Consider the following 18246-nt stretch of genomic DNA (forward strand, 5'->3'; position numbering starts at 1 on the left):
AGCCAAGCTGGCCTTCCCCAGACGTGCTGAGGCTCTCCGCGGAGAGGTGAGCTCGTGAAAGCTACAGCTAATACTCGTGCTCGTACTCCGCGGGGCTGCTGCGTTCAGACCAGCCAGTGCGTCTAAGCCCCACTTTCGGAGAAGTTGAGCAGCCCAGCTGCGGGGCGATCTGAGCAGGAATGGGCTTTTTTGGCTGGATACTGTGTGTAGAATGTGTCCGCGGGCTGCTCGGTTATTTTTATCCGCCTCTGGCCTTTGGCGAGAGGGAGAGGAGGGTCAGTGTTCGCAGCCCTGTGATGGAATTGGAGTTAGAACCAGCCAGTAGGGTCGTTTTCGCTCTCGCCCCTCGCCAGAAATGCTGGACGTGCCCGGCTGGACGCTCCGCGGAAAGCCCTCCACACTGGCACCAGAGCAGTGTCGCAGTTTAGAAATGCATCTGGACTCAGCAGCGGTGCCTGTGGACGCACGACGGGGGGAATTCACACCACATGACCTGGGTGGGCATGGATGTGTGAGTGCACAGCAATGGAGCACGAGCGGAGTGGAGCTGGGAGCTGATAGGAGCCCTGCTGTCAGGCATTTCTAGAAGTGCACCATAGCAAGTGTTGGCCTGGAGGCTATAATGAGACAGGAATGTTGTGTGGATGTGAGCCCTGCTGAGAAAGCCCATAGAAACCATTGTGTTTCTGTTGGTTCCTGATGGTGTTCCGGCCTGTTGCACCGGGTTGGTACGGCGGTGTAAAGTACGCTTAAGGTCTAACAGGTGAATCGTGGCCATTTCGAAATACTGAAGCGTCCACTATCTGTCCATCGGAGTCACCGGTGTTACTGATCGTCATCGGTGTGACACGTAATAAAGGAAACACCAGAGACGTTTTTTAATGAGCAACGCCTTTTACTAAACGGCCCCTGCAGAACATCAAACCACACGCCGTCGATCAGGGAACGCCCACTAAAATATGGAATTTAATCCATATACATCCTGTTTTTCCACAGTTACTTAAGAATAGAGTCGGTCGCACCAGTGACGTCCGCTAAAAGCTTCACATGAGATCTTGAGCTGAGTGAGAGAATCTCTGAGAGCTGAGAGACGCAGTGGACTCAGCATGAGCTTCTCTTCATAGATCCTCAGAAAACAGGTCAAAGGAGGTCGAGTGACGTCATCGGTGTGACTTTTATTCCAAAATAAGAGGTTTTTGTTACGCGGTAACACCAGTGACACGACTCCTGGGGGACTTTCATTACATATTATATCATATTTATTTGGCTTTTGTTTTCCTTGTCATTTAAATCATAGATTTCATAGTCGTTTATAGATTATTGCAGTTATAACTGCAGAAAGAGTTATTACCTCAAAATATGGCCTTCACACGTGGCTGTGAGGACGAGCTCCTCTGTGGTGCTTGGAATTCTGTATGATTGATTTAAAACCAATATCGATAAATGGAGGCTCAAATTTGTTCAATTATGTTATTGTTTTATTTTAAAATATAAACCGTAACCCTGGCATGTTTTCCAAATATATCTGTAAACACTAGGGACACAAAAATGGGCGTTTCCATAGAATGACTGAGGTGCGTTTGGTGGTTTTTAATGGGTTGATATCACACTCTAAAGGATTCTAAAGGTTTAAGATGTGAATAGTAGCTATTTCTAAATGCATTTTGATGGTTATCTAATGGGATCTGATGGTGTTCTACAGGAAGCCAGTGGTCTCTGCTGGAAACCATGAAGCAGGTCACTATTAGAAAGCAAAGTTTTGATCCTGATAGTTTCTCATGGTGCTTTTTTCCACAGGCAAGGTGTTGTAGTGCGGTGTAGAGCTCTCCTGTATTTAGTGCAGTTTGACTTTACTTACTTTTGGCTCCGCTCATGTTAATGTAATGTTATATATATAACATATCGCTGCTGTCAGAACAAAACCTCGCATCTCCGAAGTGAGAACTTTGCAGGAGAAGGAAAAAACATACTCCGCTTTTAATGTAAGTCAATGGAACCAGACGTCTTTCCAAGTAATTTTGGGTCATTTATTTTGGTCCGATCGTCATGAAATTTACATAAAATATAAAGGATGACTAGTTCTTTCAAATGATGTCACAAATTGAAAAATGATATATATTTATTTAATATATATTATATATATATATATATATATATATATATAATGCCATTTTCACCATACGCATTATATTCGCCTTTTCTCATGTTTTAAGTTGGAACAGTCAAGGAAGCACCAGCAGTGCCACATTTATGATCTCTCAGTTGTTTGGTGTTTGCTAAAGGGAGATCTCAAAATTCATAAATCATTCAACTAATGACATGTAACAAATCACTCAGAGCGGTTTGGTGTGAAGTGGTTGATTGTAGAGACTCTGATCTCTTTACAGTGGTAAAAGGTGGTGATAAGAGCCAGGGGTCGCCATGACTACAACACAGATACGTGTTTTATACGTAATGTTGATGATGGTGAAATAATGATAAATCTGGGGGAAAAAAAGTTTTCTTTGGGATTATTGTGCCTTGAAATTCCCTGCATGAATTGACCAAAACCTTCTCAACCTTCTCAAAACTATCATAAGCAGGGTCTCTGACATCAGGCAGCGTATTCATAACCACTTCTTCTAACAACTTTCTCTGTTAGAGGTATTAAACTCTTCAGACGTCTCGGTCACCACCACTGTGAATGAAGCATTTCACACCAAACCACTCTGAATGACGTTGTTTACGTCTTTAGTTATGCAGAAATACCAAAAAATTGGTGGAATTCTCCTGTAAGTCCTGACCAGGTCATTGAAGCTTCTAACTGCCAGGGATCGCAGTGATGCACCATGAGGTGTCCCAAATGCTTGGGACTGTCCACTGGAATTCAACATTAGATGAATATATAACCCAAATAATCCTATAAATAAAAGATGATTCATAAAATTTCATATTGCTGTTGTCGGAAGAAAACCTTGTATCTCCAAAACGTTAATTTTACAGGAGAAGGAAAAAACATACTCCGCTTTTAATGTAAGTCAATGGAACCAGAGTTTTTACTATGTCATTTTGGGTCACTTATTTCTGTCCATTCATCATGAAATTTACACACGATGTAAAGAACAACAAACTTTTTAAAATGATGTAAAAATGTAAAAAATGGAGATACAAGGTTTTGTTCTGTGATATGTGATATGATGGTTGGCTTGTGGGATTTCATTGTTGCCATTCAAATGGATTGTTTACGATGATGTATGTAATGAAAATATCGTGACTCCAAACTTACACAGAAATCTTCAAATCTCACAAAAGCACAACGTGTTATAATATACACGTGATAGTATATTGGGCATTAATAAGGCCTTATTTGCAAAATAAAAAATAAGCAAATTCCCAGTTGATTAAAGTGAAGTTAAGTGAAATGCTTTCTGTCTGGTTAATGTGTACAATACCGCTCGAGGCTTGGTGTAATCATAGTAGACGTAATGCAACAAAACAGACGTTCCTTTAGAGCAGCAGTGCTCACTTATTACATTAATTAATTAGTAAATCATTTAAATATCACCTGACGCTGTGATATTGAGATATATTCAGATACACTGTGATATTGGATTTTGTCAGTTTTGCCCACAGTGACCCTTATTTTGCTCTTTTTTACACATTATTGTTGGAGAGTGGGGGTCCTCCAAATGATTCTGCTTTGTGCCAAGGTGCCGATCAAGATCCATCCCTGTATCCATGATATGCTCATTAAAGCATTTTCAATCAATCAATCAATCAATCAATTAATCAGTCAGCCTTTATTTAAACTCAGAGTGAGGGAGACCTTCATTTGCAATGCAGCCGAGCCAATACAGAAAACAGGGATTGAGAAGTCAAATAACATTAGAAGTGAGAAGTTAAGTAAAAACATAATAAATGCTAAAAAGTAATAATAATCATAGTAGTAAACAAAAAGTATCAGTAAACCATTAAAATGACAATATAGTAACTTAATAAAAATGGGAGGTGGGTCAGTCTCAGCACTGCAGTAACACTGACGTGGTGGTGTGTCAGTGTGTGTTGTGCTGGTCTGAGTGGATCAGACACAGCAGCGCTGCTGGAGTTTTGAAATACTGTGTCCACTCACTGTCCACTCTATTAGACACTCCTACCTTGTCGGTCCACCTTGTAGATGTAAAGTCAGAGACGACAGCTCATCTGCTGCTGCACAGTTTGTGCTGGTCATCCTCTAGTCCTTCATCAGTGGTCACAGGATGCTGCCCACAGGACGCTTCCCACAGGACGCTGTTGGCTGGATATTTTTGGTTGGTGGACTGTTCTCAGTCCAGATGCTGAGGTGTTGAGTCTTATAGTTTATTAGAGTATTATTAAAGCTGTTCATAAGAGGAAATCTGACATAACGCTTCAGGGGAAAGCCCTTCGCCGGCTCTAACTGTCACTTTGCCTTTGCAGATTAAAGGAGTTCCCTGTGGAGGATGCCATCAGCACTAGAGCTGCTCTAACGCTCCACACAGGAGGAGAAAGGTGAGCAGACTGAGAGGTTTGGAGGAAAACAGCAGCATCCCAAAGGCCAGCCAGACGGAACAGAACAAGGATGATGACATAACGCTGGCGTTTCCAGGAACGGCTAACCTCCCCCGACCTCAGACAGCAGAGCCAGTCCGACTTCAAAGCTGAAGAAGATAAAGAAGGGCAGGAGATTTCCCGGATCCGTCGGTGACGTGGTTTCCACCCCACAGCGCTGAGTCTATAGTCGAGGGCCGTTGAACTGCCATCACTCTTCTTTCACTCTCGTCCAACCCGTAGCCCAGACGCTGTCCACCAGACCATGATGTTTCGTGACCAGGTGGGCGTCCTGGCCAGTTGGTTTAAAGGCTGGAACGAGTGCGAGCAGACGGTGGCCCTGCTCTCTCTGCTGAAGCGGGTCAGCCGGACCCAGGCACGTTTCCTGCAGCTCTGTCTGGAGCATTCTTTGGCTGAGTGCACGGAGCTGCATGTTCTGGAAGTGGAAGCCAATAACCCAGGTGAGAACTGAGACTCGCTCTAAGTAACGGTCGCTCCTGGCTCCTCAAGGAGCAGTGGGCAGGTGTTTTTGGACTGTAGCTGTGAGGAGCAGGTGCTTGGGGTCAGTACTGGCTCTTGAGTCAGGCATCTGCCTCCTTGTCCAGGTTGTGCTGCCTTTAGGAATGTGACGGTTACCAGTTTTAGTGTTCCGCAAATCCCTGTTTCAAATCGTAAAGAGGAATTCCACTGATTTTTCTGAATTTCTGCCTGATTAAATCATTAAAATGTTAAAAGAAAAAAATCCAGAGTGGTTTGGTGTGAAATGCTGTGCTCTAGAGAAACTTACTGAGCCAGAATAGTTCAGTGCTTGTGATTGGAACCAGGCGCCTGTAGAGTTTAGCGTCTTTGAAAGCTACATCGAATGAAATTGTAACATTAAAATGGTTATGAATTCACTGCCTGATGCTGAGACATTGTTTTATGAAGGCCTTTTTTTGGCCTTAAACATTGTTTTAAAAGTCAGTTGTGGTGGAAGGATACATGCAGGGTGCGTCAAGGTAAAATAGTCCCCAAAGGAAACAAATGTTTTCAGATTTATCAGTTTTACCATCATCAGCGTCAGATTTAAACCTCAGGGGACGGTTCTCTGGTGGTTTTTGGTTGTAATAAAGTGGCTATGCTTCTGTTGTAGACCCCAGTTCCACCTATTCCTTAATATCTCAATGACTGAATTAAGACGAAATGTGGAAAAATCAGTGGCATTCACCTTAAATGATTCCGAGCATCGTTTTATAAAGTGACGGTGAGAGTAAATGGCTCTACTGATAGTCTTTTTGGATGTACAGTTATTAAACTGTATTGTGTACTTGTGGGGAAATGATTTCAGTCTGTATTAATGTGTTTTAAACACAGACTAAACCTAAACTATATTCTAACAATACTGCAGTCCTGCAATATTAGAAACAATCGTGCTTGATGTCACAGTAGAGCATTTAAATGCCGTCCTGTCCCTGGTTGGCTGTGTTCTTTATATCTGACTCAGAAGTAATTACAGAGCTTGGAAGTCTGTAGCTTCATTGATGGGCTTATTTTTATCCTGGCATCTTCTAAAGGCGAGTTCTGTCCAGCTGCAGTGGTGGAAGGTCTTCAGTGGTCCAGTTTGTTGGAGAGTGCGTGGCCATGGAAACAAAAACCTTAGTAACCAAATCACCCAATAAAAAAGAGTGTAGCGCTGTGCTGGTGTAGGGATGAGCAGATGAGCTCAGTAGAGCTGGACGCTCAGCTGGTTGGAGGCCTTTGGCTTTATTTCTGTATCTTGGTTTTTCACACATGTATAAAACATACAGCCTTCAGAATGTTTAGTGTAAAACTGCCTCCCTGTTTATGTTAGTGATGCTACGACATCCGTAAAGTGAAAGTGTCTAAAACGGTCCCCACTTTGTTGTGTTTTCCCAAGATCTGTCTTGGGTGTTGAGCAGACTGTTTTGGGTATACACTCACTGGTCACTTTATTAGGTACACCTTGCTAGTAAAAGGCTGGACCCCCTTTTGCTTTCAGAACTGCCTTAATTCTTCATGCCACACTTTCAACAAGGTGTTGGAAACGTTCCTCAGAGATTTAGGTTGGTTATTTGAGTTGCTGCCTCCTTTCTATCATCTGGAACCAGTCTGCCCGTTCTCCTCTGACCTCTCACATCAACAAGGCATTTTCGTCCACACAACTGACCGCTCACTGGATATTTCCTCTTTTTCGGACCGTTCTCTGTGAACCCTAGAGATGGTTGTGTGTGAAAATCCCAGCAGATCAGCAGTTTCTGAAATACTCAGACCAGCCCGTCTGGCACCAACAACCACGCCACGTTCAAAGTCCCTTAAATCCCCTTTCTTCCCCGTTCTGATGCTCGGTCTGCACTTCAGCAGGTTGTCTTGACCACCTCTACATGCCTAAACGCAGTGAGTTGCAGCCGTGTGATTGGCTGATCAGCTATTTGTGTTACGAAGCAATTGAACAAATAAAGTGGCCAGTGAGTTTGTATTTAAGATGCACTGCTTTGCACGGCATTGCATAGCATCACATAGCAGAGCAGTGCTGCTCAATTTTACACTCTACTGAAATAAAACTTTCAACAACAATTTTCACGTTTGATATTTTGTCTGATATACTTTGTCTGTTTTTGAGCTGAATAAGAGGAAATGGAAAAAGACTAGCACAGAACCGTTGGCTTGACGTCACTTACCATGAGCATTTGTCTGTTGTTCTAAAAGACTGGCTGCCTTTCTTGGTATAAATTTAAATCCACTACAGGGCTTCCTGTGGTTGTAATGTAGCAATGACAAAATGCTGAGTGGCACACTGTGATGTGCTGAGTTGAGCGTCGGCTCACGGTGTTGGTGCCGTGCCGATGTGTGTACAATCATTAAATAAATGGTTTCAAATTTTTGGACGCTGTAATAATTCAGGCTGATTTGCTGCCACTGACGTTCTCACTGCAAGGTTATTTCAATGCTGTGTTTACTTGTTGGTGTGTAGTGTCTCGTAGTAGAATGGCATGCTGCCATAAAAATGATGCTCTGGTTACAGCATCACCAGTGGAAATGGAATTTGATCATATATGCAATTTGGAGCATATAGTGGATATCATTATTACTTACAGAGCACCATGTTTCATAACAAAGTGAGGGTAATTAGGCCTGTTTAACTGGATTTACTCAGTGAAAATAATTGTAGTTGTTGGTTTATTATTATTACTCTGATTATTATGAAAAAAGTGTTTTCTTTAGATGTGGCATTATAGATTGAATTTTGTCTGATTAAACATCAGAAAATCGAAATATCGTGATGCATATTGTGTATCACGACAACGTCTTTAAGTATTGTGATGTAATATTTTTGCCGTATCACCCACCCCTAAGCTTTAAGCAGCATTGTTTGTTTATTTCAGGTGTTTGTGTAATGCTGGTCGCTCCTAGACTTCAGCAATGTAACGTTTGATGTCAACGGCTCCCGAAAGTAATCGCCATCTGCTTTATTCCACCGCTGTGGTCAACGTCAAAACTCTTGATGGAACGTTCCACTGACCGCTGTGGTACAGTCACTGCTGGTGGTGGCGGAATTTTCCGTTCCTGCTCCATTGAAAACAATAGAATATCCGGTTTATCATCAGCATGTAAACAGCGTTTGATAGGGTTGTGACTGTCAGGCATTATTTCGCAGACAGTTAGTTATCTCAGTTTGGGAATAGCTTATCTGGATTACACCTTTCTTTTTATTCTTTATTTTTTTCAATATTGCAGTATTTATCATAAAATCAGTAATATATATCGATGTGACTGCTTCTCCGATATCGTTCAGCCCCAGAGCACCGAGTCTGTGTGTGGAGAACTTTTTGCATAGCTCTGACCACTCCAGAAGGGCAACTCTGGAGAGTTTGCAAATGACTGAATTTGCATGTTTGTAAGTCTACTAGGCAAAGAAACTTGCGTGTGTCTGTTTAATTCTGTTGATTCACGCCAGGTCGTGTTAGTCAGCCTCACCTGTGTCAGCCAGCATGCACACCAGCTTCCTCTGACTCATAAGAGCGAGGGAGAAATCTTTTGTTGTTTTTTTTTGTTTTCTCACTGTGAATAAACAGTGTTTACGGTTGGTCATATGCTGTTCTGGGGAAGTCCAGGAGTTTCACTATGAGGTTTTAGTGAATGGCCTTCATTCTGGAGCTCATTGCCCTTTAAATGAGGACTCTGTGAATGTCTGAAGGTTGTGTGAATTTGGTTTTGTGCATATTAAATCAAACATAAAGCCAATATTAGAAATAAATTAAGCCCTGTGAAACGTATATATCGATGTTATGGGAAGAAAACCTTGTATCTCCAAAGTGGTGACTTTACAGGAACAGGAAAAAACATACTTCACTTTTAATGTAAGTCAATGGAACCAGAATTTTTTCCAAGTCATTTTGGGAGATTTCTTTTTGTCCAATCATCTTGGAATGTACGCACAATGGAAAGGGTAACAGGTATTTTCACATTATGTCAAAAACTGAACAACGTCAAAAAACGGAGATATGAGGATTTCATCTGACAACAGCAATATATTCCTATATGTTGTGATTATATTCCAAAACATAAATATACTCTGAACATACAGAACTGAGCAGAAGTGTTTTGTATTGTTTTGTTTCTTTTTCCAGTAAAAACACTATAGAGCATCGCAATAAACACACAAAAACATAAATACAGTAAAACATAATATGAATTTTTGTTGTTGTTGTTGTTGTTGTTGATTAGAACAATACAGTGAGAAGAGTTTAATTCCTTTAGCAGCACCTGGCGTAATTTAATGAAGCGTTGATTAGATAAACTAGATATTGGACGGATACCTGTAAATACTGGACTTCCTGAAGGAGCTGGTAAAAGGGCCCATTTCATGAAAAACAGAATTCTCCTTACTGTTTTGAAATAAGTTTCATACAGTATGTAAACATTTCAGTACACCGTTCTCTTCCCAGTCCATTCATATGAAAACTAAGCTCCAAATAACACCTAAATTTGAAATCGTATCTGTGATGGAAACCCAATGCATTTACACACACACACACACACACACACACATATATATATATATGTATAAATACAACTATTCAGCTGGCAGCAGTTTAGCTCCGCCCATTCATACTGAGTGTTTCAGCCTGGACTGCTTTTATGAATTATTTACAGCCACTCTTGAGTTTTCTGGAAGATTTCATCCCTCTCCAACAAAAATCTGTACCTTTGTTCTGCTCCTGCCCAAAACTTGAACGTTTTTGTCCTGCTCCTGCCTGCAGTGCCGTATAGCTGGTTTCCTTCTCCTTTAGTAATGGTTGAATATGACTGCCACATGGCAGCCTTGCATTTAGTCAGTTGTATTGTAGTGTATTCACCTTTATTAAGAGCATTTCCCACAGATGTGACTGTCGGAGTGTCTGAAGACTTCTGTAGACTACTGGAAAGCAATTTGCATGTTGTTGGCGTCATTGGTTGCTTCACCACTATTTAGAGTTCATTCATTTTTATTATTTCACTGTTGGATATCATTTACATATATTCTTATTATTGTAATTGTTATTATTTATATTACTCTGTAATTTGTAGAATTTCTCTACATGTATATGTGCCCGCACACGCATGCGCTGGACTGGTTAACCGATGGCTCCCGTGAACCACGCTGAAAATTAACCCCATGCTGCAGATATTCTGGTAGGCATGTCTGGTTTTGAAGGGGGGAAACTGATTGGCTACCTTAGATGCCACTTCAAAATTTCTGCCCCATGATTGGCTTCCACCTCGCTGTGGGGCAGGTGTTTCCACCTCTAACAGGAGAGGCGAAACATCTCTGGAGCAGAGCTCATTTACATATATCCGTTTTAAAGGCACAGTAACATAATCAGCATGATTGAGGGCTAAAGGACGGGTAGAAAATGATCGTTTAAAAATGAGTTGTGACTGTTTTGTTGAATAAAATCTCAGAAATGTTGTAAGTGAACAATGAGACAATGGAATTATGATATGGGCCTTTTAAAGAAACATTTAAATGTCATTTTTTCGGATGTGAAATCTATTCAAAATTGTAGACCCCAGTGTTCAAGAGTAACTGTAACCATACTTTTAGAGTCAAAAGTCAAAATTCTCTTGACTTAAATGACCTATATTACAGAAACCTATTTTTTGAATAAAAAAAGGTTTTTAGTGTAGTCTGTTTTTGGTGCATAACCCCCCCTCCCTCAAATGTAACAAATAGACCTCATATGTGCCTTTTAAATGTGCCTTAATTTTCACACATCTTTACATTTACTAAATCATTCTGTGTGATAAAGAAACAAACCATGTTCAGAATGGCCTCTGTGGTGCTTATGGGGTTAACCTGCAGCTGGATGTCCGAGTGGAAAGATGCAACTATTTGGAAAGTACTGTACTAATGAATGGAATCCACAGTGACCTACTTATGGGAGTCTGTGAAGAAGCAGCCTTGTTCTCTGACCCGAGTGATGCAATGTATCTGCTCCCGTCTCAGCATCATACGCCAAAAGAGTGACACTGACTGCAGGATTACGAGTGCATCAATGAATAGTACATTATTTCAGAATGTGCTCATAATGCTGTGTTAAATGGTACAGATGAGCTACTGACACCCTCATCTCTTGTTTGGATGAGGGGGTTTGTTTGACTTTGTAATTGCTAAATGACTTTTTCCAACGTGGACTTAAAAATAAAACTGTGTGCTTATAGTCAAGGCTGATGGAGTGGTTAACCATTAGTGTCATTGTTTTTGGGATGTCACAAAAATCTATGCATTTACATATCAACCTACAGCAGTTTAGCTCCGCCCACTCATATTGAAGCTATAAGAGGTGTTTCAGCCTAGGCTGCTTATTTAGGTGCAATGCAGGGCAGCAAATCAGAACCGAGCTCATTTACATACATCAATCTTAAGGAAAGGTTGTAAAATGCTCATGTAAAAGTGTATTTTGACTGTGTGTGGTCATTTTTTCTTTATATAGAGCTCGGTTAGCCTGTAAGATCAAGGTCTTTTACAGTTGTGCCCTGTAAAACAGGCATGGAAATAAGCACCCTGGACAAAAAATGACACCTTGCTTGTTTAAGGTGGTAGTAACTTCAGGCTCTTGCAGATGGCGCTGCTCAAGGATGATTGGGCTATAAATGCCTGCTGGGTATGCGATTCATAGATTGAGAAAAGGTGGTACTGTGCAGTGAATGCCTTGTTCAATTTGTGGAAAATGGGTCACAGAACAGATGGCAAAAAGGAGTGATTGCATTTGGGTGGCCATATGTCACAGTGTGAGGGAAGTAGCTGAATTTGCAGGTGTATCCGGCCATATGGGTCGACCTGTGTGGCAGAAATCCCAGTCTACATGAAATTCTTGTCAGAATTCTGTCCGAAAGACGAAACTGACAGACAGGGGCCGCTGGCTTGTGAGTAAGAATCATTTCCCTGTGGAGAGTTCTTTCAGAAATTGGTTGTGAAGGACCTGCATTGACTTCTAGAAGAAATTCTTGCCTGGAAGCGAAGCGATTTTTATTCACAAGCTCCCTGGACAAAAAATTAGTCACCACCTTAAACACACAAGATGACTCATTTACTGTCCAGGAAGCTTCCATTATAACATGATAGTAAAGAGAAATAACAAGCTAAAATATCTAGATCAGTAAACCAACTGGAGCAAGCTAAATAATTAAAAAAGGTAGTCACCTACAACTCTCAGCTACCAAAATGTTTAAAAGTGATTTAACTTGATTAAAAGGTAAGATTTTTGTATTTTAGCACTCAGATGAAAGTTATGCTACACTAATTGCATGGAAATGCTTTTATACTAAATTCTGTAGATGAGAATGGTACATTCGGCACAAGACGGTCATTGTTTCTAATGTATTTTTCATTTGTTTTGGCTGTAAGGAAAGATGAAGTGTAGGGTGGAAGCTGTTTCATCAGCTTTATATATATATATATACACATTAAAACATAAGACATTATTTGTGAGTTCAGACCGTCAACATGGTGGTGGTAGTATGAGGGAAGACTGATTCAGGGTGGGGGGGACTCTGAGGCCTTGGGCTGGAGTTCTGAGCTTCTGCCTGTAGCTAGAAGGCCAAACCCCCTCATAGCTATAGCAGGACTGAAGTAGGACTGAGGAACAGGGAGGACGTGGGGTGGCTGTAGGGATTGCAAACACTTTGTCACAGGAACGGAAAGCGAGGATGTTAATTGATAGGGTGTTAGGTTGGATGACGGAGGGGTTTCTGGCATGGTCCTCCCCCCAAACTTCAGTTATAACATAACTACGTTAAATGGACATAAGGGGGAAAATATAGTGAAAGAGAAATGAAGGATATGGGCCCTTAAACGAATTCACTTTGATAGCTCTGTCGTTTCAGTAGACTTCGAGTGAGAATGACTCAGATGAAATTACAGCGCGACAGCTGTGGCTTGTAAGGGTTTATCATTCCTTCCTGCTACCTCACAGGCCCTGAGTCAGGGTGCAGATCAGAGTAGGGCAGATTAGTGTCGGGTCAGGACAGGACTGGCCAGCAGTTTTGTTTGAGCTGTGAACTTCGTGCTGTCTGTATGAGAGTAAAGGAGTATGGAGTTAAAGCAGAGGCCGGCGTGCTGTTTAGATCTGAGCTGTTTGTCCACAGTGGTGGCCTCCCTGTGAGATGGAGCACAGTGTACCTCTGTAAATGCCAACCACATACGTGAACCTCCAGCCCTGAGCTGAACTGTGGCCCTCAGCGCTCCGCAGTCGTCCGCTGCTGGGGCATGTTCATCTTCACTGTGGGACCAGATCACTGCTGACCTGTTTTTTCAGCCTCTAAATGCAGCGGCTCATGTGCATGAGTTTCACTTTATGACTGATAGGAAAACGATGTGGGATTAGTAATCTGATGGGCTAGTTTGAGGAATATGATTATCTTGGATTAGGAATAATATGAACTATGATTATTAATGTGATGTATATATGGATTACTTTACATTTAGGAGTAAGAATCTGATGGACAAGGATTAGGAATCTAATGGACAAGGATTAGGAATCTGAATGACTAGGATTAGGAATCTGAAGGACTAGGATTAGGAATCTGTTAGGCTAGGATTAGGAATTTGTTGGACTAGGATTAGAAACTTGATGAACTAGAACTAGGAATCTGAAGGACTAGGATTAGGAATTTGATTAACTTGGATCAGGAATCTGTTGGACTAGGATTAGGAATCTGTTAGGCTAGGATTAGATATTTGTTGGACTAGGATTAGAAACTTGATGAACTAGAACTAGGAATCTAATTGTCTTGGATTACCAATCTAATGGACTATGATTAGGAATATGATTGGCTAGGACTGAGAATCAAATGGAAGAAAGTATCTGATCAATTATCTAAGATTAGAAATTTGATTGACTAGGAATTAGGATTAGGAATCTGATGGATAAGGTTTAGGAAGGTGTCTGGGGATTAGGAATTCGATGAACTAGGATTAGGACTGCAATTGGCTAAGATTAAGAATCTAATGGACTATGATTAGGAATTTGATAGGAAAATGTGGAAATTGTGTGGAATTGATTGATGGAATTGATTGAAAGTTTCGAATGTGCACTTTCGGGCAGAATTTCTTTTGTGTGTACACGTGAGAGACAATTTATATCAAATTACAACCTGCTATTTTTGTTGTTGGAATTAACAATAATATCCATAAACAGATAATTTTTACATTACTAGTCTGGAGGAATTGGATGAGACCCCCTTCCCCCCATTTACTTCAGCCACTGGCAAAGGAGCACACCCTCCTTATGCACCAAACCCAAAAGCTCGGTCTGTCCCATCTGCCCTGCCCAGCTGTCCCTAACAGATCCGCTCTGGACTGTCTGGGAAGAAATTGCGCTCGTCTTCCGTTTGGGTGGTGAGCCGTTTCATCACAGCCACGCATGAGCACACAGTTTATTTCTGGACCACGATGCTGTGCTCCATGCACTCATATGAAACCTCAGGAATGGGGACGGAGAACCTGCCAGAAAACTTTGTCTTTTAATTCAAACTCTATGTTTCTCTTACTCTCATGGCGGACTGAGCCAGACTCACCTGATCTTTAAAAAGCCAGACAATAATATAGCTGAGTATTCATTTTCCAAACGTTGGAGAAACTTTCCAGTTACTGGAATAATTTGCTTTTTAGGAATCCTTCACTTTAAGATTATTTTCCTTGAAAGTTCATAAATCTCTCATTTCAAGGCCGCTTCTTTGAATGCCTGTGACGTAGTCCACTGCATTTGCTTCAGTGGATATGGATTATCTTGGCTTCGGAAAGATTACGCTGCTTTCACTCTTGATTACAATGGTGTTTGAAAGCGGTAATAACTGTTTTGAATGCTCGGGACACTGGTAGCTGCGTCTAGGTGTCTTTGATCCATCCTGGTAGAATGAGATTGCGTCAGAATGCAGCCACTGGTGAAGTCTTGAAATGTGAATTTAATTTGCACACTGAGAGTTTTGGTGATTCATGACAGTTTCTCCTTCCAAACCACCATGGATCAGCACAACACTTAGAGACATCAGTATTATATTTAGTCTTGGACCAGGAACACAGAACATATGTACTACGGAGTAAATTCTATGGCATACTCAACAGTTTGTCCTTCTCTGAATGTAACAAATAAAAAATGTCCTCAGTCCAACTCATCACCATTTACCAGCTGCTGGGGCCTTCTTTGGAGTTTATGCTGAAATGTGCACCCGCTTCAAAAAAAGGGCCCAAAATGGCAAAACAGTAAACTGTTAATGGTCTTAGCAACAAATTATTTGTCAGTAAGTTAGCAATAGGTAGCCTCTTATGCTCCCTGAGACCACCGGTGGCTCAAAACCACGCTTGGTCATGTTCTCCATAACGTTCATATTCCATAAGCTCCATTCAGAAGCTGGGCGTCGTGTGAGGCTGTAGCTCTTCTCTCCAGTCTAATAGACGGTGATGTCATTTTAAACCCTTATAATAAAAGAAGCTGAACTTTGTTTTTCTACTGAAAGTCGACCCGTTTTTCCCCAAATCTGGGCTCTAAACTATAAACAGACGGCGTCTCTTCAGTGATCTGCTCTGGAAACATCACTTTTAGAAAATAACACAAAGAGTGGCGGAGATTTTTGGCTCTCAGCAGTAAATTATAAGCATGTAGTGATGTGTGGAGATCATAAAACACATGTTCTGTTCATTTGAGGGGAGCTTTATATAAATAAATGAATAAATAAATAAATAAAATAAAAATTGACATTTATTTTATGCAGCTACCGAATAATTTGCCTTACGATTTGGTCACGAAAATTCAGATGGACAAACCAAAACACACCCCAGAGAATAAGAGGTTAAACAAACAGGTGCAGTAAGTTAGTGTGGAGAGTTTGTCCCTTTGATTTGTTTAAATGTTGAAGTCTTGAAGTCTTCAGGGTAACCTTGCAGGCTGCCTGTCACACAAAGAAGAGTCAGTATGAAACAGCTGAAAAGCATTGGAAAGCTAGTTTATGCTTAATGTGAGGCCAAGTGCTGTCTATAGAGTTTAAATCTGGACTCTGACCAGCCGAAACCATCAGTAAAAAAAAACATCATATTTTGGACTTGGACCGTTTTTTCATGGGAGTGATACTGAAAAGTCTAAAATCACTGATAATCACTGAGAACACTAGTCATGTCTGCTCTAGGCTCTATCGATGTCAATGTGGCATCTCCACTTAATACTGATGTTTTAAGTACTGACCTAATACCTTCATTCTTTCCCAGACTAAGGCCCAATCCCATTGCTTGTTTGTTCCCTTACCCCTTGTTTTTGAGTGTCTCCTTGCCCCTTGGAACTGAGTTACAGGGCAGTGGTTGAGATCTTCCTCTCTGAAATGAGACCCTCTAATAAACGAGCATCACTTCATTAACAGCTACTAGCGCCGCTCTGTAGGCGACCCTGCCCGTCTGCAGGGACAGCAGAGGAGGGGAAAGTTCAGCTCCTCACTGCTGGGCTTTAGTTACATTTAGGGATCATACGCCTTCAAAGAGGGGGGCAGTTATATTCCATTCTAGGCCCACTACCATCATCCTTGCATTTATCATTAGCTCCCATTGCGGTTTGATGACACAACTGTACTCTTCTGTCTGAACTCGACTGTAGCCCAATAATATTCTGTGTTTGGATTGGATTTTTGAGGTCAATCAACTTACTACTTCTTTGTATCTACCTCAACCACATGTTCTTGTATAGGTGGCAGGTGCGCAGAACACCGGTCACAAACTTGTCTCATAGATTTCTCTTTGGTTTGATCTGATTACAGATTCCAATTTTTAGTCTAGTTTTCTCTCAGGGCGTTTCTCGTTGCCATGACTTGCTCGTTAGGGGTCACTGCCCAACTACAAAGTAACAGTGAATTGAACAGAGTAGTCTAAAATGCTTATTGAGCTCTCTTCCTAAGTGAAGGTGTCGAGACAGTGTGTACTTCAACTTTCAAAATATGCTGAGGTTGGATGACATCAGCACTTGAGTCAGTTTTCATGATAGTTAAGGTTTTTTAATGTGGGGTGAAGGATCCCCAGGGCGAGGAATAGATGTCTCTCGAGTATTTCGCAGAGCAAATATGGATCATTTTATATCGTATAACTATTATAACTACTTCTAATATGTGCATCACCCTCTGTTTCCACACATCACGACGTAAATTTAGCCATGTTTCTTACTGTGTTCTATACTGTCTATTACTTCTCCTTCTTATTTTCTGCTCTTTCTTCTTAGATGACATTGTGCATATGACACATGCGACATGAGACACTGTGTCATCATTACCTCACCACAGCTGCTGGGCATTGTCATTATTATTTACAGTTTAACTTGTGTTACACGTCAGAGAGTGTCCTGAGTGTGGTAGAAGGTGGAGTGTAGTTTTTTCTGAATGGGACTCTAAGTGCAGCCCCATGCCGGGAGAGAGAGCGAGAGAGAGAGAGAGAGAGAGCGAGAGAGAGAGAGAGAGAGAGCGAGAGAGAGAGAGAGAGAGAGAGAGAGAGAGAGTGAGAGAGAGAGAGAGAGAGAGAGAGAGAGAGAGCGAGAGAGAGAGAGAGAGAGTGAGAGAGAGAGAGAGCGAGAGAGAGAGAGAGAGAGAGAGAGAGAGAGAGAGAGAGAGAGCGAGAGAGAGAGAGAGAGAGAGAGAGTGAGAGAGAGCGAGAGAGAGAGAGAGAGAGAGAGAGCGAGAGAGAGAGAGAGAGAGAGCGAGAGAGAGAGAGAGAGAGTGAGAGAGAGAGAGAGCGAGAGAGAGAGAGAGAGAGAGAGAGAGAGAGAGCGAGAGAGAGAGAGAGAGAGAGTGAGAGAGAGAGAGAGAGAGAGAGAGAGAGAGAGAGAGAGAGAGAGAGCGAGAGAGAGAGATATCATGTGCTGTCAGGTCTCGACCTGTGTCTGACATCTGTGAGGGAAAGAGGGGGATGGGCGATTTTGGAGGAGTTTCCTGTCCTATTCAGCTTCTCCTCAGCAGATGGAATAGCCATATCTGCATGTGGTATTACACCTCACGTCTGGAGGTGGGGGCTGACAGTGCTTATTGATGTTACTGTAAAAGGACACTGCTCTGGTCAGTTATGCCACAGCCTTATGTCTGAGGCGGTTGTTTTGTCTGACAGCTGAAGTCTAAACGTGGGGGTTAAAGTAGGGCTGAGCGATTGGGGAAAAAGCCTAATTGCGATATTTCTGACCAATATTGTGATTTAAA

General features: G+C 41.7%; 1 protein-coding gene across 2 annotated transcripts in view; it reads left to right on the top strand.

The window, feature by feature from the left end:
• The window catches only part of samd4a (sterile alpha motif domain containing 4A), a 105165-nt gene that overhangs the window by 578 nt on the left and 86341 nt on the right, over positions 1–18246 (top strand). For both annotated transcript variants that reach the window (XM_017721614.2, XM_017721613.2), the window contains exon 2: positions 4435–5006. In XM_017721614.2, the coding sequence (XP_017577103.1) occupies positions 4811–5006 (196 nt within the window). In that variant the 5' untranslated portion in view covers positions 4435–4810. The remainder of the gene's footprint in view (positions 1–4434; positions 5007–18246) is intronic.

The sequence above is a fragment of the Pygocentrus nattereri genome, chromosome 10 (assembly GCF_015220715.1).
Source record: "Pygocentrus nattereri isolate fPygNat1 chromosome 10, fPygNat1.pri, whole genome shotgun sequence".
Taxonomy (NCBI): domain Eukaryota; kingdom Metazoa; phylum Chordata; class Actinopteri; order Characiformes; family Serrasalmidae; genus Pygocentrus; species Pygocentrus nattereri.